The sequence below is a fragment of the Vespa velutina genome, chromosome 10, assembly GCF_912470025.1.
Source record: "Vespa velutina chromosome 10, iVesVel2.1, whole genome shotgun sequence".
NCBI classification, from domain to species: domain Eukaryota; kingdom Metazoa; phylum Arthropoda; class Insecta; order Hymenoptera; family Vespidae; genus Vespa; species Vespa velutina.
Window position 1 is genome coordinate 7492642 of NC_062197.1, and position 27600 is coordinate 7520241.

General features: G+C 32.2%; 1 protein-coding gene across 19 annotated transcripts in view; it reads right to left on the reverse strand.

The window, feature by feature from the left end:
* LOC124952009 (glutamate receptor ionotropic, kainate 2) overlaps positions 1-27600 on the reverse strand; it is an 82817-nt gene that overhangs the window by 10311 nt on the left and 44906 nt on the right. For 10 of the 19 annotated variants that reach the window (XM_047501254.1, XM_047501256.1, XM_047501255.1 and 7 more), the window contains 12 exons: positions 27351-27512; positions 22983-23234; positions 18915-19090; positions 16678-16731; positions 14380-14544; positions 13605-13761; positions 8697-8896; positions 7831-8034; positions 5962-6066; positions 4104-4361; positions 868-1065; positions 548-773 (listed from right to left, as the gene is read on the reverse strand). In XM_047501254.1, coding sequence (XP_047357210.1) covers positions 548-773; positions 868-1065; positions 4104-4361; positions 5962-6066; positions 7831-8034; positions 8697-8896; positions 13605-13761; positions 14380-14544; positions 16678-16731; positions 18915-19090; positions 22983-23234; positions 27351-27512 — 2157 coding nt within the window. Of the gene's footprint in view, positions 1-547; positions 774-867; positions 1066-4103; positions 4362-5961; positions 6067-7830; positions 8035-8696; positions 8901-13604; positions 13762-14379; positions 14545-16677; positions 16732-18914; positions 19091-22982; positions 23235-27350; positions 27513-27600 lie in introns of all 19 variants that reach the window. The other 9 variants (XR_007101800.1, XR_007101796.1, XR_007101795.1 and 6 more) reach the window with 2 other exon arrangements.

The window sequence follows — 27600 nt, forward strand, 5'->3', positions numbered from 1 at the left end:
GAATACAGACAAAAGTAAGAAGGTCGTTTTAAATCTTCCTGACGAGATTATTTTTTCTTTTTTCTTTTTTTTTTTTTCATTTCAAGAAAAGAATAATGAGTTTGGAAAGTTGATCGATCTCGACGTACGTGTTTTTCTTTTTGGACACGATAGAAAAAAAGAAAGTAATGAATGCTTCACGGTAATAATACTCATGTACTTTTTAATGACAATTTCAATGTAAACGTATATTTGTAATTAAGAGAACTGCTATACTTAAGTAAAAAAGAAATGACCTTTGCGTTCTCTTTTTACACGTATTCTATTAGAATATACTATGAATAGAAGCGTGATTGTAAAGGGTAGAATGAATAAGGTGGCCAGTAGGCAAGTATGTGTTTCGAGTTTTTTCTTTAGTAACATGATTTTTCGTGTTGCTTATAAAAACGAATATTAAATAACCAGCAATCCTTAAAAAAAATTGCGAGCGAAATAATAACAAAAAATTAGGATAAAAAGTGGCTCGTTTGTACATTAAAATTAATGCCTTTTCATTGATTTAAATTACCTTTTGGTGTTGCTATTCCATATCCCTTGCTATCCAATAAACCTCCTATTTGTGTCAAATTGCAATCTCTTTGGACTGCATAATCCAGCATCGTAGATTCCATGAGAAACGCGTAATCACCCTCTAATACCCTCTTTACCCCTTCCTCGTAAGTTTTTACAAAAACAGAAGGAGTTTTCGATTCCATGAATCTCCACATTTTTTGATAAGTTCCAATTTTCGAATCCTATCAATCGGCAAATCGTTACAAGGTAGAAAATAAAATGATATTTTATATGTAACAAAAGCTTTAATTTTGTAAATGTAAATTTTAGGCTTACCCTAAAGAAAGTCATTGTACTGCCACCTTCCAAAGTGCCGTAAGATATCTCGGTTTGTTCCGCTAAATCGGCAGCATTTTCTATTGGCGTTATCATCCTTTCAACCGTTAAAAAGGCTGCAAGATTTGCCGTATACGAGGAGATGATTATGAGCGTGAAAAACCACCATATTCCACCAACAATTCTCGTACTGGTCGCCTGAGGAAAATGGTAACGAGATCCTTTATACGAAATAAAGAGAAAGAAATCTGCGAGCGATCTTCGATACGATAATAATCGATAACAACTGTTATCGTCTCTTTTATGCCAATTTTATTTTTATTTTTTTATTTTTTTGTTTCTTTCTTCTACGAAACATCTTCCCTTCTTCAAAAGTAATTTATAAATTTTATAAAATCGAACACAAATTCTTAATTTATATCGATTAGATGATTTTATGAAAAAACGTAGAAATAAAATCGAATTAATCCAAGTAAAATTTTAATGTAACGAAGTTATTTTGTTTCATTAATATAATATAAGCCGAACGATCGCGGCATTCACTTCGCAGAAGGATTATTTCTGAAAAACTTTCTCTTGTTTTAGCTGTTAAATAATACCCGATAAAGAGAAGAACCGTCGGCAATGAATTCGATTTAATTTAACAGACTCGTCAAGCGATAAAATCGAAGCTACGAAGCGTTAAAATAGAGCTCCGACTATTCGCGCCTTTTCCATTAAAGACTAAACTTTTCCTTTCGTTCCCTTTTCTCGCGACTGGAATTCATCGCGTAAATTTGAGAGAGCTATTTTAAACTGAAAGATTTTCTCATTCGACTTCTCGTTTGATATCATTTTAGATATCTTCCTATTTTACGTTATATCATGGTACGCGTTTTGTTCTTTGAACATTTCAGAAGCACTTGGAAAATAAATCGAAAATTCATGAAGTGCGAGCTATTCAAATTTAAGGTGTAATCAAGTCTATATTTCGAAGTTTATATCTTCGCGCTATTCCAAGAACGCAATAATACGATTCCTTTATGCGTTCGTTGCGTTTTCAACGAATTCTTCCTTCGATTAAAAACCGAGTTAGATATACAAGAAAATAAAAATATTTCATTCAAGCGATGACAACATTTTTCAATTTTTTTCTTTTCTTTTTTTCATAAGCAAATAAAACATGCGATTACGAAAGTGAAGATTTCTTATGTCCTATTATGATCACGATAACTTTCATTTAATAATGAATAATGGATAATAAAAAAAACAACAGAGAATTTGTGTTTTTACGATTACCTAATCATTAAAAATATCTAATTTTCTATTGTAATTAAAATCAGGTAAAGGATCATCGCAATATTGTTTAAGTTAGAGCTTTATAACGCGTGAAAAAATATTAACGATATTTCACGTATATGTAAATATATTTATACACATGTCTTTGTAGACAGTATGTCGTACGAACGTATTCGATTCTTTTCAATATTTTTTCTTTTTTTTGCTTTTAACAGTTTATTCATAATTTGTACGATGCATTTCTTTTAACTCTTTTAATTTCAAAAAGATTCCAAAATATGATTCAAAACATATAAACGTGGTAAAAGTAAATAATGCTAAAAAAGTAATATTTGCGTGTATAATAATAATAACGAGCTTACTTTTTCATATTTACGTTGGTCCTGACGATGAAAAATACGGGAAAACGATAAACAGAATTGTTGTTGTATGATTTTCATTTGTACATACATTTTCTTCCTATGCTTCCGTTTATCGAAAAGCCAATTTACCGTTATATTGGAAAATAACTATGTATATACACAGACATATACTCAAAATTGTAACACGAGTATCACGTTGAATAGTCGATTAGCATGGAAATCGAAAGGACTTATCGACTCAACGATTCGCAAGTGAGATTACAATCGGGCTTGTTCGATTTCAGTAAGAGTTCAAAAAGAATATTTATCCGAAGAAGAGTATCGTATAATACGAAGATAATGATGAAAAGAAAGAAAAAAAAAAAAAAAATAAGAAAGAAACAGAAGGAAGAAAAAAGAAAAAAAAGAAAAATAAAAGATTAAAGTACTAAATTTGATAATATAAAAAAATATGGAAACATTGGGTGCTCAGCTGCAATGTGCATGCAGGATGCAATGACAAACTCTGACACGATTTATCGTTTCCCATTGGTGCTCACGTAGATCGTGGATTCAACTAGGATGTTCGCCGATGTAAACTGAGCTTATGTCTTCTATTCGTCATCTTTTTTATCAACTTATTTATATCCGTTTTTGAGCTATGTATATACAAAAGAAGACTAAATTTTGTTTGCAAACTAGTCGAAATTCTTGTTGAACGTTTCATCTTCCGTCCAACTTGAAAAATACGTTCAAGAATTATCATCGACAATAAATCTTATGCGAATAAAATTTCAGTGGTACATTTAAATTACGAATTTTTATTTATACGAAGGAAATGATTACGAGAAAATCGATAGTTTCGATAGTTTCGATAGTTTCGAAAAGTTGTGAAACTCGAGAAAAGACCCGGTGGCTTTGTGGTGACAGGTTTAAATCGAACTTTAGGTCACTGTTCTGTTGCATAAAGGCATCGATTTTAAATCTAGAAGTTAGGATTAATTATTAATTATCGTATATTTTTAGTTATTGTCAATTAAAAGATCTTGCAAGTTTATAAGATGAACCGATGCAATGATAATGAAAACGTATTATTAGAAAATTCGGAAAGATATCGTTCGAAAATATCTTTCGTTATTTCAGCGAGTAGTAAAACCATACGGTTTTAGATAGTTTCACGAACGATCGAAACTTTCGAGTACCTAGCAAATATACGAAGTGTGGTTTTAGATGTTTCGGGTTAAAAAAAGCAAAGTTATATGCGAGCAGTGAGAATATTTACCGACCAAGCAATAGTAGGAAGTAGAGGAAAGTGAATGTGCGTAGGAATTTCGTTGAACAGTGATGAATTGAAAGAGAGAAAGAGAAAAAGAAAGAGAGAGAGAGAGAAAGAGAGAGAGAGAGAGAGAAAGAGAGAGAGAGAGAGAAAGAGAGAGAGAGAGAGAAAGAGAGAGAGAGAGAGAAAGAGAGAGAGGCAGAAAGGAAGAAAGAGAAAAAGAAAAAGAGAAAGAGAGAAAGTAAGTTAGTTGTTGAAGGAAAAGTGCAAGAGGGAATGGGAATAGTGGTTAGCCGAAAGTTAAAGAAGTAGTCCAATGTGGAGCACCTCGTTGAGTGTACCTTGGGGTTGAGCCCGCTGCCCTGCCTTAGGAAAGTACCGGTGATGAACCAAAAGCTGTTGCTAACGCTAAACTGGTTTTCGACGACATCGCTATCCGCTAAACAAGGGTGTGGATTGTTCCATTCATAAGGACTGAACCTTGCCATCACGAAGAGTGTAAAGCTGACCAACATGTACGCGGCTAATACGTACAACCAAATTTCCACCGCCAATGGATTCATGAAGGAGAAGAGTCGTGTCGGTTGACTGGATGGCACCTAAATTACGTTATACTACGATTTTAATTAAAAAGAATCTCGCGGATGAAATCTGCATAGATCGATGGCTATATTGATATAGCCATCGGGGATATATATATATATATATATATATCCCTTATTTTACAATGTGTTATGCGATCATATTTCTATTTTTAGATAGAATATGAAGTTAGTTTATAAGAAATTGTTTATAAAAATTATTAACAAGTTTTGTTCAACATAAATTTGAATATTAAATACATACGAATTGAGAAGTGTTACTTTCGGAAAAATTGGTTTTGCAAAGTGTACAATAAATTGTTTATAACTAATTGTTTATAAAAAAATTATTAAATTTGTAATTGTATATATATATATGAGTAGCAGTATGAATTATCTGATAAAATTAATCAAGTAAAATTTTTAACTTTTATTTATAACAAATTATTTATAATCAATTGTTAATTAACAATTACTGATACTCTTGTAAAATGGAGAAAAATTTTCCCTTTAAAATGGTTCTTATTTGAAGTTTCTACGACTTTTAGTTCCGGAGATATTCTAATATAAGTGAAAAGTATATAAATATATTGATCCCACTATATAATTTCTTTCAAAAAAATGTCTTGACACAGTGACCTACATAAATTCTTGGAACTCAGTTGTTTTTACTACATACTACTTGCGTACGCACGTTACTATAAATATCACGTGATTATTGAGAATTATGAATGGCAAATTAAAATGTTTATATCTTCCGAACGGAAAGTCGTACAGAGCTGAAACAAAGACCATTTTAAAAGAAAAAATGTTCTTTTTTTTATCTATGTACTTTGATTATTTCATCATAACAGAAGCGATTTCAAAAAATATACGATCATACTTTGACCCATAAAATATTGTAAGATACAGATATCATTTATATAAATGGAAAGAGAACTTCCTTATCGTATCAAAGGAATATTCCCTTATATATTATTAAATTACCACAATATAAATATATGTAAGTATTGTTGCCACATATGTATGTATCTTAAGGATTTATTTCAAATTGAAAATGGTATTCTTTGAAGAATTATATAAAATAATTTCTTTTCTTCGTATCTGATTAATATAAAATATTTCTTTTCGATCGAATGATATTTCATATAATAACATTATTTTTTTTAATTTATACTTTGTGTAGACTCGTGAATATTTTAGTCTTTATTTCTCGTCGGGTTAAATCAATATATACGTTGTAGTATGTACACGTATGTTGCATTAAATTTGGGTAAATAATTATAATTTGAACGATGACTTTCATCAGCGAATATAAAATTGTATTAATAATTAATTTTGAAGCCATAGACTTTATGAATACGTACTATAATACAACAATTCAGAAATCTATCCGCGCTTAATATAACATATTATCAGGATTGATAAAATGTCTATAAGCTATTCATTTATTAACATCAAATTTATTACATTATTTTAATAAGAAGGAAAATCTCTCAAACTTTATGTTAAAGAAATAGTATTCGTTAAATTAAACGAATCATATAATGAAAAAAGATGTAACGAAAATTAAAAAAAAAAAAAAGAAATATAAGAAATGATATTAAAGTTACCTCACCTTAAACAAGATTCCAATACCAAGATTCATAAAAGGCTTCGTGAAATCTATCACGCTTTCTCTGGCATAATTGATCGTCATAGAAGCAACTGCAAGATCTGCTCTCTGTAAATTACAAATGAAATACATTAAAATTTAATTTCTTACGTAAATATTTGTTATTTATTACTTTCAAGCGGATGTTTTTTCTTTTTTGAGAAGAAGGTATTATAAGAAGAAATATTTACTGAAAGGAGTTACTGGAAATTGGATAAATATACGTATTTTGAAGTAAGAGTATTTCGGAATAATATATATTTAATTTGTAAATTAGTAAATATATATGCATGATATATGTATATATATTTATTAATATAAATATATTAAATAGATTTATATGTATATATTTCTTATAAAATGTATGTATATATATTTCATAATAAAAAATGAAAAGTATATATGACTTATAAAAGAACGACCCTCTTTGTCCTGCCACTCACAGTGAAGGTGTTTTCTAGGTTAATGTGCCGTTCTTTTTTAGAAAGGTCAGATACTTCTACATCTTTTATAAAATGCTGATCTTTGGGGTTGGGAAAGTAGCTACGTCGGCACTACTGTTATTGTGAAAGACGCGAATTTTTTAGGATTTGAAGGTGAATTTATTTCCATAGTAATTTTCAATGTCACTCGTCAACAGAGTGAGTTTTGTTGACCCGTCAAATCGTTCCATTTCTCGAAAAGAAATATATGAAAATTCTTTCTTCACAGATTTTCATAAAATCGTTGCAATTTATATAATCTATGTAATAATTGCATGAATCTCTTAATTAATTTCCAAGACTTAAATTTATTATTTCTCATTGGGGAGAATTAAATAAGAAGCTGCTAAAAGAAATTTTAAAACGACGTCCGTGTAATTTAACGTTTGAATCTCTTGATAATTATCGCAAACACTTTAATTCGCGATAATAAAATCCTTAAAACGCAATAAACGAGGCTTTCTAAGTTGCTTTGTGCCTTTAAAGTATCTCCCTTTTTACGCCTTTGTAACATTGGAATGTGATGGCGAAGTGCAGCAATTTTCTTCTCTGCATTTGAAATATGCTCATTTGAAGTCTCTCGAAGGAATGCTTTTTGTCCACGTTTCCTTTTTAATGCTTCTTATAGAGACGTTGACCTAAACGTGGCACCAAAATAGTGAAATATTGTACTACCTTCTATCTTCTTTATCGAGAAACCTTTCGTTAATATTACAAATACATAGAAAAATAAATAATAATTCGATATGTCGGGAAGTTTCTTGTAAAATATTCAAGACTTTTTAAACATAACGTCTGAAAAAAGTTGTGGAATTTTTAAAAATAAAATCTACGTGGACAAATACGTATCGGATTTTAATTTCAGTAAGTCCGTATTTTTACAATTCAAATGGCGTATGTAACATCTGTGAACCGATCTACGAATTGGAATATTGGATATAGTCGTTTTTTTTTTCAGGGAGACACATTAAATTAGATGATCGTTGTGTAGCAGTATGCATAATGAATTTTCTTTCCGAGAGACAGATTTATTGCGTCGGTACCCGAGACTGCTTTACATATAAAATTAACCTCTACTTCTTCATGAACATGACTTTACCGATTTTTGATATTACTTCTTCTGTCTTTTTTTCTTTTTTAATTTTTTTTGTTACTTTTTATACATGATTTTATTATCTTTTTCCCATATATCTCTTTTATTATATTATTATATATTATTGTATGATAGAGATATATGCATATATATATATATTATTAACATTATTGTGTATAATAAAGTTTATTGGATATAATGTTAATAAGTAACTTATAATAATGTTTTTAATGTTAAATAAAATTCGTTGTGGTTTACCTTTTCCATGAGCTCGCGTACGATGCCATTCCATTCTTTAGTATCAGGATTATAAACTCCATACATATGGTCGGGTACCAAACGAATAACATATTGGAAACCAACTTGTCCGGCAATCCATTTAAGTAAATCGATACAAAATCCTTCGAATCTTGCGTTTCCGGTTAAATTTTTATCTTCCTTTACCATTACGTATGGTCTCTCCTGTGAATAACCAATAATATATTGTTAAAAATAATTGCATTTTAAATATAATTACATTTTTTGCATTTTGCAATTGTAATATAAAAATTTTTCTTTTAAACATACTATAGGTGTGGATTAAAAAAATACAAAAGACTGTATAGCGAGAAAAGAAATTACGATATACCAAAATATCAAACAGTTTTAACTGTTCGTTGTCTTTAAGCGTAGTTTGAATGTATGACTTTTACATTATTCATTCTGTAAATCTCCGATTTATCTGTACGTCGTGTTTATCTTGATTAATGGATGCAATTCATTTATGAAGCTTTTAACATGGATTAAACATTCCTATCGCGAGTATAATAAAACATAAAATATATATCATAAGTTCTTTTAGAAAAATATACATGCGTTAGATAAATATGTTATAAAAGATCTGCGATTTTGTAAATTAAGTAATGAACAATGAAATGACGAATAAGATATAGGTATTTAGTGAATTTGAACATTGAAATGACTGTGAAATTCTATAATTGTTAGATTATAATATCGTTGTGAATTTCAGGAAATATTATTCCATTTCGTACTAATATTTGATATTTGATTAATGTTCCGGTTCCATCTCTTTTTGTTCCACTTCTACTAAGAAAAATGGCTAATTCGATTGTACTATGATTTACCTCTCTTGTCATTACGACTAGCGTGATATTCGTCGCCGTCGTTTCATAAAAGGCACCCACATCCGTGATATTAACGCCGCTTCCAGGCTTCCATTCGCCTACCTTCACAAGATCTTCTTTCTTCAACTTGAGTAGATCCAATTTGAAATTATTTCTTTTACCTTCGTTGAATTCTATGCGTCCGGTTAACCCATGTAAGCCTGCCTGCATCAGAAAGTTCTGGAGTTCGATTACGTTCGAACAAATTTATTATATCATTATCTTCGCAGATGACGAGTTCGTTTTCTTCTTTTCTTTCTTTCTTTTTTTTTTTTTGTTTTGTTTTACAAGCTATTTCAAATTACATATATATATTTTTAAATCCACATACGGTATTAAATCGCTTTCGAGTATCGTTCGCAAAACGTTACATTTTTCAACAATTTAACTTTATAAGCTATCGTACAATTGTAGAAATTTTTTCGTGTTAATTAGCACCTGCGGCCTATGAGCGCGAAAGTCTGGCCGCGATACGTCTAATTTATGGATGCTATCTCGCACCAACTCTCTACCATCCATATCTGGTCGAATCCTATCTTCCTCTCTCTGTCTTTCTCTTTCTCCCCCTCTTATATATATGTAATATCCGTCACTTGATATCTTTATCCGTTTTAAAACTTTGCCAATGAGAAGTCATTTGTACATGAGCTATCTTTACTGCCATCGATTGTCTTTTAGTAATTCGACGCATTGAGCGAAGAAAAAGAAGATGTAATGTTCAATTTTACGTACAATTTTAATTTCAGGAAATACTTAAAAAGTTTTTTTAGAATGTTGTGGCACGATAAGCATACTTTCGTTTAAAATGTAAATTACTTCAGACTCTGTGCGTATATCGAACGTAAACCGTACTGAAAAGCTTGATGGCGAAACATTGCTTAAAAAAATATGTCAGAGCGTTTGTAATAAGTTCTTATATTCATGGAAATTTAAAGATAACTTCGTTAAGCTGCTTGCTAAATTGTAAAAGAGAGAAAAATATTTCGATTAATTCGTTTTAGAAATAAACAACGAAATAAACGTTGATAAAGCTCTAACTTTCGATAGAATTTTTAAATAACAATCATAAACTTTTTATCGCGCGTTTGTTTTTTTTTTTTTTTTTTTTTATTAAAATCTTTTCTCCTTGTCCTCACTTTTTTTTCTATGCATTTGAATTATGATCGACGGAGTTTCGTTGGAGAGTAACTTTTTTTTCTTCTCCTTTTCCTTTTTTCTTTTTTCTTCCTTTCGATGAGATTTGTAAATTCGATCGTCTTTTCTCGGTATTCGAAATAATTCATTTGAGAACGTCATAGTGGAATAAATGAAACCTAAAGGGACATACGAAAGTAGTGATATAAGAGTAAAGAATATCAAGATCTTTCAAAGAGTTGGAATGGCAATGAGGAATCGATTTTCCGCGAAATTGGACAGAGAGAATCGGCGAAGAGTAAGCGAAGGTGGCGTTACTTCTTTGCGTTTTTCGTTCTCTCGTCCTACCAGAGGAATATAGAAAAGTCCTTCTCGTGATTTTTTTACCATTTTTCTCCAAGCTTCGCGATTATTCGCTCGACTTTGCCGAACTTATTCGAGCACGTGGCCAATTTTCTTCGTTCCACAGCGATGAAGAAAAACTTATAAAGCTGTAAAAGAAGGTGGGAGGGTGGTAGGGACAGGAACAGGGGTAAGGGTGGAAATGGATGCGAGAGAGGAGGAGGGAACAGAAAAGAATGGATAAGAGAGAAAGAGAGAGAGAGAGAGAGAGAAAAAGAGAGAGGGAGGGGGAAGAGAGGAATGAGTCGACGGAATAATTCGCAGGAAGCACCGATCGTTCCGTCTTGTAAGTTTTCACGACGTGCATCCGACACGCTGTGCTCGGCCGATTCAGGACGCGCTTTGATGCGCTTCCTGGTCTGCGAACGTCAGGATCGGACAACTCAATTTCCATCTCGCTCCTTCAGAACTTTCTACTAGAGTGCGCACGCTCCAGATAGTTGATTGTCGAGGGAAAAGGCAGCCCCTTTCTTTTTTTCATTCTTTCCCCCACTTCTGTTTTTTCTTTATTTCTTCTTTTTCTCTTATTTTTTTCTTTTCTTTTTCTTTTTTTTTGCCCCTTTATAATCCCGTTATCAAAAACCGCACGCTCGAATAAAGCAAATTTAACGAACTTTTACGAAATTCTTTTTATTTCGTTTCGTCAATATCTCTTTGGTTTTGTATTTATCGAGATAAAAGCGGCTTTAATTCTTGTTTTATTATTTCCATCGTCGGAAGATAAAGAACGGTAGAAAACAATAGAATTTTTCTAAATAGGGAACGTTAAATCGAATATACTCAAGGATGTAAGTTAACAGAGATATACCGATGACACATGAATAATTAAACAGCGTATTTAGCAAATAATTCGAATGTATGAGGAGAACCTATGTTAGCTTGTATTCCTATTTCATTGCGTCTCGTATCCCATCTCTCTCTCTCTCTCTCTCTCACTCACACACACACACTTATATACATAAACACGAAATACAATGCTATAAGCGCCTACGTAGGAGGATAGACACGTAGGAAGCTCGCACGCGCGCTTCTATGAACACGGAGATGTTTCGTATGTCACGCACGGACACGCCAAGAGAACGTATATTAACCTCACATTACAGCTTGAAATTGAACTAACCCGATGGATTACATCGTGCTAACTTACACATAATAACTATTTCTCCGCTTTTCCCCTGTCTTTTATCTTTAACTTCTATTCAAGAAATTCTATAGGAACAGTAAAAGTTGATTCTTCGTGCAACGTTTCTCTTTTCCTTTTCTTTTCTTTAACGCTTTCGTTGCTTAACATTTGCGATTAAAACTTCGTAATAAATGAAATTGGAAAAGTTATAGAAATCGTTGGCGTTTAAAAAAATTTGAAACGAAATATAAATCTCAATGTAGATCAGCATTATTAATGTTTAATTAATGTTACAAAGCACGACTGGTAAAGTCCGTATACATTGAAGCGAGTTTGAAAAAAAAAAAGATAAAAAAGAGGAAGAAAAAAGAAACAGAAAAAATTAGAGAAGTAGAAGATATAAAAAATAAAAAGATAGATGATTGGAAACGTTTCACAGTTATAACCACGACTATTTAATATGTACGTATTCAAAGGTCTGCGAGGACGCGGTCGCTCCCATTGAAAATACGGAAAATTTACATTTAGCGACTCGTTAACGCGTTCGAAATGGAAACATTCGTCGTCCTGGTGTTTGATATACCTCTTTGTTTCGCGTTTCAAAGTTCTAAAAAAGCGAATACAAAAATGCTCATTAAAAGGTATTTGGAAAATGCATTGTTTTGAAAGAAATTACATCTTGAACGTTTCATTGATCATAATTGTAAAACAATTCATGTGACATACGGTATTAAAAACTCTTGAAAAAGAAATCTGTGTATATTTTTTACTTTCTTCCCTTTGTTTAATATGAATTTTCAATTCAATCCCTCCGGATAATAATTTCTTATTTATTTGATATCACAATGCGTGTTAGATATCTGTTAAGAAGTGATATATAGTTAAGAAGAGATATCATCACATTTATCTTTAAGAAAAGCGATCAATAAGGAACGTCGTTTTCTCCCTTGATAAAGGAGTTTTGTAATTTCTGTCAATTGGTCGATTATATATGTAAGTATAATTGACACATCCAGTAGCAGACTATCTGTCTAAATTAGATTAGGAATTTGGTTGGCTCCTTATTTAGGCATGGATAGAGATATAAATAGATAAAGAGAAAGAGAGAGAGAGAGAGAGAGAGAGAGAGAGAGAGAATGAGGTAGAGGGCGAGGGAAAGGTAAAGGGAGAGAAAGAGAATCGTCTAGGCGCCAGACATAATCCAGTCTACAAACTTTCGAGAGATCTTCCTGAATCTCTCCGAGTTGGTCTTCGAGTCTGTTAGGATTCGGATGACTTCTCGTGAGAGTTTGTTATAACGGTGCCTATCTTGGCCGTAGTTCTAATAAAGAAATGACGAGAGGAAACATTTGACCCAATTAAATCCCTTCGATAATCGATAACAAGGAAAATTGGTCACCCTGTTAGATGCAGAATATTTCGAATACCGGAGACTTTTCCCGTTGAATATCCCGAAGTAATCTTTTCTCGTCCACGAACATTCATTCTCCCTTGTGGCTCGTTACCTTTTTTCCTTCGGATCGTTTCAATTTCTCGCGTCTTCTTTCTTTTTCCTTTTTTTTTTCTTTTTTTCCTTTTTTTCTCCTTGTCAGTCCAAGACTTTCCTTTTAACGAGTTACGATTTTTCTTTCAAAATAAGGGCAGTACCAATTCGTAATATAAGAGTACCGGCTGTATTTGAGATTTTGTACGAAGATATATAGATTTAAGGGATCTCATAAAAATTGTAAAAATAGCCGACGTCATCATTTAGCTGAACTTTTGGGATATATTTGGTGTAAAGTTTCTGCCAACTGGGCAAGTTTCTACTAAGCTCTGGTTATGATTTGTGTGGATGGAATTATTTCGTGAGAGGGAATAAAAAGTTTATTTAAATAAAAGAACTTAATAATTTTCGATCTAATATACTAAGTTTTGTTAGACAGAAGAACTTTGAATGTATTCTTAATGTAGAATATTCGAAGGAACGAGCGTTAGTCAAGTTACGGTTCTTATTATTCTGCATTGGTCTCGATCCAGCGAATATTCATCTCAAGTATCTAAGGAGAAACTCAGAAACTCAGAAGTGCACTAAGGTTGTTCATCTCTAGGTTGCATAACAACAGTTATTTCCACGCGTCGATGGACCAGGAAGTTAAGGAAAATGTTGATTAGATTAACGCATTTGTGAATTCTCAGATGATCGCGAAAAGAATCGATACGCAACGTACGTACGGAATTGATGTAGTTGTAAAGTGAAAGACCGTCGTCCCAGGGTTCTTCTTTTTCACAGGACAAATTGGCAGGTCTTAGGTCATGGCTTCGATCCAATGCTGCCAATCCGTGGGCGAAAACTTGTACGCTGTCATACACTAAAGCTGGTTCTGCCTGAAACATATTTAAATCGTTTGTGCGACGAAACTAATTTAACTGATTTAACTTCAAATATTGATCATTTAACTCGAAAGATATGAAATTGATGCTTATTCGAATGTTTCTCTTTCAAATATTTTTTAATACTTTTCTTTAGAAAAAAGAAATTGATACTTTTTGACGTTTTAAAAAGAAGATCTAAAGATACGAAGTTCATCACTTAACCGTTTAACTTTTATGGGATAACATTTCCTATTAGCAAAAAAGAATAATACACAAAGTTGTAATACTATCAAAATATAACCCATCATTTTACACTCGCCGCAACTTAGATGAGATCGCGTTAAAAACGTTTAGAGTTTCTTTGTACGAAGCATAAGGGAAATACTGATGAGTATCCTTAAATGTTCGATTAAACTTTTTCATTAGAGGCGATTGAGCGTCATGAATTCTCACGATCTAAACGTAATTAATTTTTAATCTTATTAAAAGAAAAAAGAACAAAGAATAACGATTATCAGAGAAAAAAATTTGATAGTTCCCGACAAATCATTCGCTTTACCCACGCTCGATACGAATTATGACCAAAGGAATGTTGGCAGGTTTTTTTCTTAGTTTGAAATTTCTACCAACCTGGATCACACCGGTTTTATTTAAAATCGCATGGCCAATCGGCTGGAAGCGTTCCATCTGTCGAAGAGTCTCGGCGACCTTGGCTTCCTCGAGATCGACCAAGCGGAACGCCGTCATGTTGACACTGTTGTACTTGAAATCCTCCAAATCGAACGTTTCGATATCCTGTAGACGAACGAGTGAATCACGAATGAAAGATTGTAACTAATTATATCAAGAGAAATGAATAGTTTTGAAAATATATAAAGTCAAATCTCCATAATTCGAATTGCGAAGTTTGAAGTAGTATTCATCATTATAGAAAAATTATTATTATCAAATTCTTTTCATCGGATCTTAATGAAATCGAATACAAATTGATGGTATTAAAAATTAAACGAAAGATATAAATAACTTTTTATCCATTTTCTTTAACTTTCCTTAATTCTATCGTATCTATTATCACGCGTCAAGTGTTTTTCGAATTTCGATTTAAATTCTATTTTTAAGGTGCCATGACTATTCCGCTGACGATCGGAAGTCGAGCGGCGATGTGTCCAATCGGTTGGACGTTCGAAACGAGAAAAAACGGACTGAAAAAGAAAAAAAAAGGGAAAACGTGGTTCGGTGAATGACACCGTAATCACCAGTTGTATGGTTCAACGATTTCCACTGGTCGACTGTCCACTCTTCTTTAGTTTTCGTGGCGAGGAAAAAAAATGAGAAAGAGCTAGAGAGAGATAGAAATGGAAATAGAGAGGAAGAGAAAGAGAGATAGAAATGGAAAGAGAGAAAGAGAGAGAGAGAGAGAGAGAGAGAAATGGAAAAAGAGAGAGAGAGAGAGAGAGAGAGAAAGAGAGAGAGAGAGATAGAAAAAGCGTCAGGTGATTTATAATTACACGGCGACGCAACCCAGACGCGTCGCGACGCATCACTCGCGCGACGGGAGATCGTTAAAGTAAATAATGCAGTTCTTCAGAAGAACGCCAACGATTCTGGCGAGGAATTCGTTTCGAAAGGAGCCTCTCCCTTTTCTTTGATTCCGTTTTTCCTTTCCATCCGTCCGTCATTCCTTTATCTCACTGGTCCTTTCTTTCGAATAGCGATAACGATTCTAACGGCGCGACCCTGTGCGATTCTGTACGAAGCACGCGTACGCTGTCTTCTGCAGTAACTCGTTTTTCTTTTGATTTATTCCAAGGCAGTCAAGAGAGAAACCATTCGATCTTCGTCCGACGGACTTGGAAAAATGGAAGACAGTTTATCCAAGGTGGATTCTAAAACCGACTCTTTTCTTAAATCTCGTTATTTATATAAGTAAAACGAAACGAGTTTCGTAATATCTAAGAGATTTACAGATTTAAATAATAATGATTTTATTCTATAAACTGGTTTTTTATTAAAGAAATTCGCCCTCTCTCTCTCTCTCTCTCTCTCTCTCTCTCTCTCTCTCTTTCGGTTGAATAACGAGTTTTCCTATTTACTAAAGAAATACATTCGTAACGTTCTATCCGATATTGCCAACTGCTTCTGCGAGATCACGATCGGGAATAGATTCCTATCGATAATCGATGAGCTCTGATAAGTAAATTTTATATATATATATATCGATCATTCTATCACTCAGTTACTCCTATGTAACTCGACCACATGAATTTCATTAATTTTCATTGACGATGAGTCTGTTTTCCACGTGTTTTGCACTTCATTATTCGTGTCGCTCCGTATTCATTCGGTTACATTTAAACGATTGAATATCGTATCTATAAATTCCATTTAACAGAGAATTTTCGTTATTAATTTGATTTGAAGTTCAGTGTCGTTGATGCAATCAAAAATCAATGTTAATAAATAATTAAATAAATTTTATATTTGAAAGGAATTGAAAATAATACGTGTTAAGTAAACACTATTTCGTTCATCATAGTGTAATTTTTAACTCTAAAAATTTCGATAATATCAAGGTAATAAGTTTCGTTGGCAGTAGCTCGTCTTTGAATCAAATTTTGTGTGAGTATATAGTTAGATGAGTTATATACACTGAGAAACACGTAGTAGATACGATCTATACTCCTCGTAAATTTCTCCCGATTAACGTAAGTAAATTTGCAGACTGAGAAGCAAAGCGTACCGTTTTGCTTTAATACGAATTCGCATACTAACATTCAACTACGTGTTCTACTGATGTTAGAAATGAATCGACTAATTTTAATAGTGATCCTACGATTTATTTGAAATAATTCGAATGATTTCGTAGAATTTTTTTTTTTTTTTAATCGTTTTAAAAGATCTTTGAAAATAATTCGATGAAGTACTTACGAATGTTGTAAACATATAGTGATATCTGTAGTCGTTCATTTGTAACTGCAATATCTGAAAAAGAAAAAAGAAATGGAGGATAAAACGATCAAGTTCTGTAAGCGATCGGGTAGCTATCAACGACATAGTACTACCCACATTGCATTCAAATAATTGAGCTTTCGGACAAAAGCTTTTATCTTTAGGAATGTAAGAATGTGACAAACGAATTTTATTCGTTTTAGTGGATTTAAAAGATTACTCTTATTAAAATGAATAATAAATAAATAAAATAAAAAATAACAAAAAAAATAATGTGAGACATTCGAGAGTATTGGAATGAGAGGATGGCATTAATATAAATGGCAACATTTTTCAAAGCACTCTAATAGATTTTTTTTGACCGTACAAAAATATTCGAATAACTTCAACGAGAACAAGCGAGAGAGAAAATTATTCAAGCGTGCATATCCGTGTTGCGTCGATGGTTCGTTGGATTATGCAAAATCTTTTACTTTTTATCGTACGCAACCTGCCGATTGGAGAAAGAGTAGAAAATTGCGGGAAACCCCTTGCCTCTCCTATGGACCTTTTCGTTCCTCTTTACGTACGTATAACACGAGAACAACGAATATGTTGTCGCGGAGTTGGCCCAATTCGCATGAATTGTTTTCGACATCTGTTTCGTTACCGCTGACAATTCGCATGATTTAATTTCACGATCTAGTTACTCGCACAACGAATGGCACTATGCCGAATGAACGCTCAAAAATGGACGATATTTGTCTCTTCCACTTTCTCTCTCTCCCTCTCTCTTTCTCTCTCTCTTCCTCTCTTTCTTTTTTGATCTTTTGTATCAAATACAAATATAATTGATATAAAGGACCTTTTGATGTATTGCATTAAATATTTTCTGTATATCAAACATTTAAAAATAATTTTCTATATTTATTAAACGACTATATTATAAATATATATGTACATAATATTGTTTTTTATATAGATTGTAATCGTTCAGGAGATAACTCAATATGATTAAAATAAAATACATTTATTCTCGTTGGAGAACGAACAGACAGACATCGGCCGATAACCATGAAATGCGAATCTCATGATATCGTTCTTTATCTATGTATTGATAACGTTTCTCTTGGCCGTTTGTCTTTAAAAAATGATTATCAAAATGATGATCCGAGCAGATTGAAAAATTTCATACGTTTAACCGATCCGATAATATTGCATTCAAAACAGCTCAATAATCATTATAATTTTCATGTAATTTCCATGCTTCTCTGTTTCTCTTTATTCGTTGCTCTTGATCGGTTTTATTTCTATCGGTTTTTCTTCTTCTTTCTTTTTCTTTTGTCTCTTTTTTTTATTGTACAGAGTAAGAGATATTTTCTTCTCTTTTAAATTATTTTCTAATATTTTCATTACTTCGAAAAGAGTAGAATAAATTTTAATTACGTTATATATATATATATTTCTATTAATCAAAATAATTACAATTGAAACTTTTATCTATTGAATTTCCATAGAGAAAAATAAAATTTGCGGGTTCTTGAAAAGAAACGCTTTCGGCAATAGTTCCATACATTTTCAACAGGAGTCACATCTTTCTCGTATCTCTTTCTCTTTCTCGCGTACGATCTTATCTAAACCTTTATGGCCGTTTTATCGATTGAACTTTGCTCCTGAACGTGCCAAGGACACGCTCCGACGAACATTTCCTTCAGAATAGTTCGATTTTCTCAAGAATCGATCGATGGATCAGACGAGCTAAGTCTCAAATGTTTTTCTCTCGAAATATCGTTCTACCAACGTTTGCAATTTTCTTCGCGAACGGACAGAGAGAAATTATTACTATCGACACGCTATATCGCAAGAAAAACAAAGAGTCATGTCGAACGTTGATTCTGAGAGTATACAAGAAATGAAAAAGTTATTCGGTCGATATATAAATTTTATACATATATATATATATATATATATATATATATATATACATTTTATATATGTATATATATATATAAAATTATATATATATATATATATATATATATATATATATACATATATAAAACGAATTTTTGTTTTTTGGTCGAAGTTTATTTTTCTAGTTTGAGTTATATCATCTTTTTATGGTTATAGCGGAAACTTCGAAAAAAATAGTTTTGCATTGTTCAAAATATATTGTAAGAGATGAAACCTATGAAACCGTAATACTTCAATTTCAAACAAAACTAGAAATTACTTACGGCACGAAAAAATTGTTGCATGTGCGCTGGATCCGTATCAACGATTAATTTGAAAATTTCCTTATGTCTGACCTCTTGTAGAACTTGTCTATAAGATCCAGGTCCTGCCTGACGTATATACATTTCTGTCCTCGTTGATGGTGGTGATTTTACAAGATCCTGTAGTTTAAATAAACCTACAGACAAAAAGAAATAGAATCATAGGCTTGTCGAGATAATACAAATAAATAATCTATCGATTATTTATTATTGATTAGAATAAATTAATATCGCTTATTACGAAAGAAATAATTTAATAAATCTACCTTATAAAGTATTTTTCATCGTAAAATCATAAATAGGAAAAAACCACGGTATTATAAAACATATCATAAATTGTAAACTCGATGTATTACGATGTATATCGCGTAGAAAGAATAAAAATCCTATAAAAATGTTCTTTCCATCTTTTTATCACTTTTTGATTGTGTGTGGTACACACGACATATATATATATACACAATATATATAGACGTATGTATCTAGAATGGCAAAGAACATGATTTTGAGATGCGAGAAGTCTTTCGTCGAGCGTGAAAAGTTAAAAACGTAGTCGTGTTATGCGCTTTAATGCGCTTCTGTCGTTCGTGGTATCCGCAGGGGGAAAGAACAAAAGGTGAAGGAAAGAAGGATAATTCAATTTGTTGGAAAACAATGAAGGCCTTGGTACCGTACGAAGAGAACTCGACGAAGTGGCAATCTGTAGTCTCTTTATAACAGCTTCTACCTTGTTCGAAAAACTCGTGGGGATGATGGTGGCAAGAGAGAGAGAGAGAAAGAGTGAGAGATAGATAGAAATATAGATAAATAGATAGATAGATAGATAGATAGGTGGATAGAGAAAAAGAGAGATAGAGAGAGAGAGGGAGGGGGTAGGTCGTCGATCCCTCATCTAATTCGATCTAGTACTTTCGACTGTCACAATTTTCTTTCTAACGTTAATCTCATTCTACTGGTACTGCGTTCAACTTCTCGCGTTTATCTTTAAACGAGAGTACATATCTATATACTATTACATCTATAAATGAAAAGCAAAAGAAAAGAAGAAAAGAAAAAGAAGAAGAAAAAGGAACGAATAAAAATAGCACATTCCTTAGAGAATACCAGGAATACTCCTCGTTTGTATATTTTCATTTTATTTTGAAATCACTGATTTTGAGCGACATCGTAAAAGAAAGTAAGAGAAAGAGATAGATAGATAGATAGAGAAAGAGAGAGAGAGAGAGAGAGAGAGAGAGAGAGAGAAAGAGGAAGAGAGAGAGAGAGAGAGAGAGAGAGATAATGGGGGTAAGAGATGGAAAGATAAAAGAAATAAAATAAGAGAGAAGAAGGATGAGGAAAGGGGTAAAAGAGACAAATTGCAGAAAGAGAGACGCGAGAGAAAACTTTCGCTGAAGCTCTTCTCGTTGTTCTTGTTAAAAACGTTAAATTGAAAAATAACAAACTTCGTCTCTGTAGATGCATCGTCCAATTACGACGTCTCGTTCACCGCGGATGCAACTCCTTGTATAGGTACGCGCTTGCGCGTTTTGAAAAGATCCAGGGAGAGAGAGAGAGAGAGAGAGAGAGAGAGAGAGAGAGAGAGAGAGAGAGAGAGAGAGAGAGAGAGAGAGAGAGAGAGAGAGAGAGAGAGAGAGAGAGAGAGAGAGAGAGAGAGAGAGAGAGAGAGAGAGAGAGAGAGAGAGAGAGAGAGAGAGAGAGAGAAAGCAAAGAAAAGGAGGTAAGCGTTCAAGGGTAGGAAGAAAGTCTACTTTACGGAGTAACCCACTATTACGAGGGAATGGTTAGAGTTTATAGTTAGAAAATTTATGACGTGATACCGAGGATAGTATGTTAGGACCACCAAAAAGAATTTAGGAAGAATCCACTTCTCTATTGTCATTTCTTCTGACTTCCATTTACAGTAACAACATTTAATAATCTATTTAATTTATTTATTATTTCGATCGATCTTAATTCATCTGATGAATTATCTAATGTTCTGAACTTTGGTAATTCTATATTAATGTATTTGTATTATACATAGTATTATTCAATTTGTTTTATCCCAGTTTACAAGAAAGATATAAAATATAAGATTTTTCATAGATGTTAATTTATATGTATAATGTGATTTCGAAAGATTATCGAAAGAATTCATTCCTTTGAAAGAAATTAATAGATTTCGGATGAAAACGTTCTAATCGGTGATAATAATTTGAATGTAATTTAATTGCTTGTTAGAAGAAATCAATGCTCGTTAACTTCGAAAGAAGAGGCTAGAACTTATACGCGAACATTATTATAAGTCGTAGGTACTTACTTACTTACTTACTTACCTACTCGAACGAAGAAACTTATTCGCGATTTTTTATCTCGCGATTAATAAGAAGTTCCTGAATGTCCGAGAGAATATGAAAATCCTCGTTCTTCTCGTCATTTAATTTTTGCGTGCTAATGCCATTTACTTTATACTCATCTCGTTATTAGGATATTACTCTTTCATAGTGTCGTAACTTTAATGAGTAAAAAATAGAAAGAACGGTTATAATCCATCGTAAATTTGATCGGTCACGACTTTTGGTAGTCGAAATTTTAACATTCGAAATTCGTGGCATCCGAAATACGGTGGATAGACGAAAACTATTTTCTACTCTTCAAGTTTTAACGAACGCTAAAACGGGACGTTACTCCGCTGATGAATATTTGGAGGGGCGCTTATGGGAATATTCTCCTTGAAAATGTTACACTGTTGAAATACCACCGAATATAACCGACAGATATATATATTGTAGATAAGTATGGAGGTGAACGTGCGTTGGTCTATTTCATCGTACGAAATAAAATCTCTTAGATATTACTAATATCGAGAGATTTTTTTCAAGGAAAGTGTAATAGATGTAATTAATATATAAGAAGGAGAACTATTTCAAGAGTTTATGTAGGTTAGATATATCCTTATCTCGAAAGTGCACTTATTTTTAATCATTTCATTGAATCGAATTCTACAAATTTTATGCGATTAACAAATATAAGATTTTTCTTCTGTCTTGATAAATACGTATTCTTTTGAAAATTAATTCGAGATATATTTTTTCATTATGTTTAAAGCAGAAGAAATTCGTGTACAAATATTAAAATTATTATAAAGATTTGCTGTTCATGGTTCGAATGTATCGAGCTTATCAAAACGAAGTGAATAATAATTTCTATGACAAGAACGATAGATGTTACAACCAATGAACATTCGATTCCAATAAATTCGTGCGTGTAAATACACGACTGATATATATTCGAAACGTTCATTTCGGTTCTTCCAACCGTTTTATCGCGCGTAAAAAATGTTAAGATTTCTAAGCATGGCCAAAAAGAGATCTTAGTATTCATTTTTTAAGGTCGTTGTTAAGATAAGAAAAGACATGAAGAAGGCAAAAGCCTTTTTGTACGAATAAATTTGTCTTCCTTTCGTTTTCTTTTAGAGTTGAAAAAACATGTTGAGATTTATGTTGACCTTAATGGCTTCTTTTTTCTTTTTTTTTTTTTTTTTTTTTAAGCAGAACTCGTCTCCTAAACCGAGTTGAATCATATTTGAAGATCACCATTAAAACGGAATATAAAGGAAAAAATGTTGGGTTTCGCGTTACAAGGTTTACAGAGTCGCGCTTAAACGCAGTTACGTCCGCGTGGATATGACAGTTCAACATTTTTCGGGTTCTATTCGCGTTACTACGAGCTACTATCATCCACCACTTACACCAACTGATTCCAACATTCTGTTTGCATGAAAACGTCGACATATCCAAAAGATATTTCAGAAAAAAATCTATATACGATCTAATGGAACCTAACAAGGTCGTTTGATCTTGCAACATCGTCGAAATAAATTTTTAAAAATGTTTTTTCGTTTTGCGTACGATAAAAATTAATTGCCTATGTAGTTTTGATAAATGAATAGAGTGCCGGTTGTATACTACTCCACGAAGGGACATGAATTTTAATTAACTTTACCCTTCTGTAAAGGAGAACTCGTTGAAAAGGTACTGCACTCACCATAATCCTCTTCGTAAATGATGGCAACTCTGGTCCAATTCAGAAAGGACATGAGATCCTTAAAGGCTTTGTTGAGGTGATCTTGAGCCGGGTAAAGATTTATGCTAAATTCCTTGAACGTTGGCTCAAAGTCGACCCTTGCTTCAAGATGAGGTACGTCTAAAGCTTCGCATATACTTTGTATGTGGGCTCCTAAAAGAGGATCCGAAGGTCCAAAAATACCTTGAACGGATCTCGATAGCTGTTTACAAGCTGAAACAATCAAATTTTCTTTCTCATTTCGTATATATAACTACTCAAACGTAAGATAAATATCTAAAGCCGTTTTGATCATACGAATTCGCTGATATATTTTACTTCGTCGTTTATATGTTCGTTTTATTTTTTATAATTTGGCAGACTTCCTTCGCTAAGATGATGAGAAAAGGGGAAAGATAAACGTGGTGGTAAAAAAAGCGATGCGATTTTGCGACTCCAAGTCGAAAATCAAGAAAAAAGGGTTGTGAAAATTGGAGAATTGTTTCTGACAGGTCGATTTCATATTGCTTGATCTAGTGCTTTCGAAAATTCTATGTAAGATACGAGACGATGTATCTTCATCCGATGCAATTCATAAGCATCTAAGTACAAAAATAAGCATCTAAGTAAAAAAAAATACATTGTATCGAATAATCAATCATTAACATACTTTCAATGATACGACTTTTCTCATTTTTTTAACGAATAACAATTACAAATTTTGTCTTACATTTAAATGAAATGATAACGTATAACAAATAAATACTTTCTATCATTTAGAAATATCTATAGTATTGATGGATTACTCTCGTTTCTACGGACAATTGAAAAGTTTTATGCAAAACTTTTCCGATCGTCTGTCTCCGTTTGGCACTCGATCGAATCTGTATACGCAGGTAGGCTACTTTGACGATCATCAATAGCGATGTATTACGTACTGAACCGGACTGAACTGATGGGATATGGACGGACATGATTTACGACTCTTACGTGTACATATCGTCGATGAAAAGCGAGTAGAATGGAGAGTGAAATTGATACGTTCTAGAAGGGTCCGTTTCCTTATCCATTATCGTTTCAGTTACGAAACGCAGGAATACGTTTTCTACGATTTTTTCTTTTTTTTTTTTTATTATTTTTTTTTTTTTTTCTTTATCTTGAAAATTATTTCTGGCGTGTATTATTATTATCTAATGGCGTTGACATCGGCGTCAATATAGACAGGATCTATAGAGGAAATAGGAGAGGACGAACGAACTCGATTTTGAAAATACGCTTGTCGCGTTTAAGCACACTCCGCACCGTTTTGCGGACAACATACGAATTATTCATGAGTAGTTCCGGAATTTCTTTGTTTTGAATCGCAAGGGTAGAAACGATGGTTGTATGTATTCCAACCGGATCATCACATACATGTCATATTGATGTTGTTATCCAACAATGAGTGTTGGATGCTTTTGCATTGAACAGTTCGAATTATATATATGACTCTAACTAACTTTCGATTGTTACATTTTGTATTTTTATTATATGACGAAAATATTATTCGAAGATAAAAGACAAATTAAATTTACTAACATTACTATCATCATAATCGTTATCATAATTCTTTAACGATCGCATTCTTTCCTTATTCAAATTTATTATTTCTTATTCCCTAACATACATACATAATACAGACATATCCCATACATACATACATAATACATATATATAAATATTCAATACATATATGATTTCAACAAAAAAATAAACAACTTGAACATTGAAAACTGACACTTACTTTATGATCTAACGTTCTGCTTTTTTTTTTCTTTTTTCTTGAAAATTAATTCAAATACATTTAATATCGAATTGTCGTAATTACGACTATTCGAAAATGTTTCATTTTTATAAGTATCGAAGACAATTATTTCTGATTATATTTTATTGCGAATAATCTTTTATAGAATAATAATATTTTCTGTGGACACATCTCAGTGTTATTTTTACGTTCTGATTACTCCCCCAACGATTTATATTACATTCTTCGATCTATAGTATGGAAATCGATGACATCGAGGAAGCCATTCCAAATCAGCGACGAATCTATCGACTACCCTTCGGTATTTGGTTCCGAGCGAGTCATCGACCGATAGGTTGCTGCCTATAGCCTATCGAGTTTAAGCGCATTCTTTCGGAAAACCCGCTCGTGCTCATTCCGTAATTGAGTTCTTTTTTTCATATCTTTACGATATAAGAAGGTAGCAAGTAATCAATGACGAAACGTTTCGATTACTACTTAAATCGACGTTTTTAAGTAATAAAAAAAAAAGAAAGCAGAAAGAGAAACCCATAAAAATTCCAAGGAATTTCAATCGCATTTTTATTTATTTATATTTCAATAAAATGTATCGTCTTTAACTCTATAAAAGTTAATACTTTTTCTATTACCGGATATAACTTTTCCATAATTGCTTTCTGAACGTAGTTCTCTCTCTCTTTCTCTCTCTCTCTCTCTTAAATCTATACACGTATCGTATTTTACGGTGTCCATTTAGAACCGTTGATCGTTCTGGAAAATTCATGAAAATTCGTACTGAATCGATTTTTCTAACGTGAATTCAATTTTCCAAACGTTCCTCGCTTACTTCCTCTCTCTTTTTTTCTTCCTTTTTTAGCGGACTTTACTTGGATTCTCATAAATGAACGACGCAATGGTAAGTACTCGAAATATAAAGAAGATACACCTCGTATAAATAACAATTTTCTAGCAAGACCTTCTATAGAAAAGGATTTGTATGATTCTAGAAAGAGCTTTCGCACAATGGACTAGTTGCAATATACCGTGTCTGGAGATTCACTCTGTTTCTCTATTGAGTAGATGTGTGTTGTATAAGGTAGAAGAATTTCTGAGATAGATAAAAAAGGAATAAATAGAAGGAAGAAAGAAAGAAAGAAAGAAAGAGAGAGAGAGAGGGAGAGAGAGAGAGAGAGAGAGAGAGAGAGCTATAGATCAATATTACGCAGTAAGAAAATTTACGAAAAATATAATTATAATTTGTTTCAATGCATACAATTAAAACTAAGTTCATGTAAAAATATTAGACTTCATTTTAATTTCGGAGCAAAAAAATACTTTTTCAAAAATTTGCGGGATCTCTTCTTGAATACGATATTATGTAACGGACCAAAGCCTGACGCAATTGCCTCGGAAAGGGTAGTAGTCAGTCTTAAAGGGGATACTCGAGGATTTCAGCCAATCAGAAATATGCTCCTAAAATTGTCGATGCTTATGTCCAGTATAACATGAATCAAATCACTAGGAAATATATATCTTGAAGAATACTTTCTCGTTCTAATGATCATTTCCTTTTTAATATTTTTCTTTTCTTTTTTTTTTTTTTTTATCGAGAGATTACTTTTTTTCAACATTTTTTATTTTGATAAGAAAAATTATATTGATCTATTTATCTACGTATCCATTTATGTCAATATAAATTATATGTGTTATACAAGATACTCGTGCATCAAAAAAAAGAAAAAAAAGAAATAAAAAAGGAAAATAGAAAAAAAAGAAAAGACAAGTATATACTTCAATATATTTTTTAAGAAATATTACTTACATATTAGTTAAGCATATACTTCAAATCGACTGGAGCATCCTTAATTCGTGTCTTATCGAAATACATCGACCTGGATTTCTTTAGTCTTTAAAAAGCATCTTACCATTCAACCATGAATTTACGTATTGGACGTGCCATCTCAGAAATAAGGAAAAGCTTTTTCTTGTTTGAGAGAATCTAATATACATATATACATATAAATATCTTTAACTTACAATGATGACCATGCTTATGATGCATTTTCGTTTAAAAACTATTCCCTCTTGTTGATGAGTCAGCTTGCAGATTGAAGATAAATATTTTCGATATTTCCGTTTTGTACAAATCAATAAATTTATATTAAATACAAAAAATTTATAATAGATAAGACAGCCTTTTAAATTGTAATGTCAGATTGTAAATAATATAACTTATACGTATAAAATAAATAAACGATCATATACTTCCTTTCTAAGTTTTACTTTTTAAATACTTTTAAATTCAAGAATTTTATATTCGGATTATATTTTATATTTCTATATTTCTTATTAATCGAATCAATTTGCATGTGCCGTTTTCATTAAACCGCTAATTAACTGATATGAAACTAACTCTGTGTGAATATTTGATATATAAATGCATGATACAGATGATTTGTTTGACATTATTACAAATTCATATAGATGTTTGCCACGTCATGGAGTATTTTAACGTTTGTATTTTTTTATTCTTTTATTTATTCATTTTTTATGTTGTTAATATTTACCTTTTTTTGACGTCCGAAAAGAGTCATCCTTAGGCACATATTGAATATCGTAGACCAGCGTTGTATTTGGCAAAAGAGTCTTATCCTTATTGATCTTATATATTGCGTATTTAAAAGCTAATTCCGAGGGACTGTCCTTCTGATCCTCCGTGAAAATAGCACCTGTAACAGATTCGAAAAAAGTATTTAATATTGCACAAATTTTATTTTCTATAAAATAAATTTAATTATAAGGCGAAAAACAATTAGA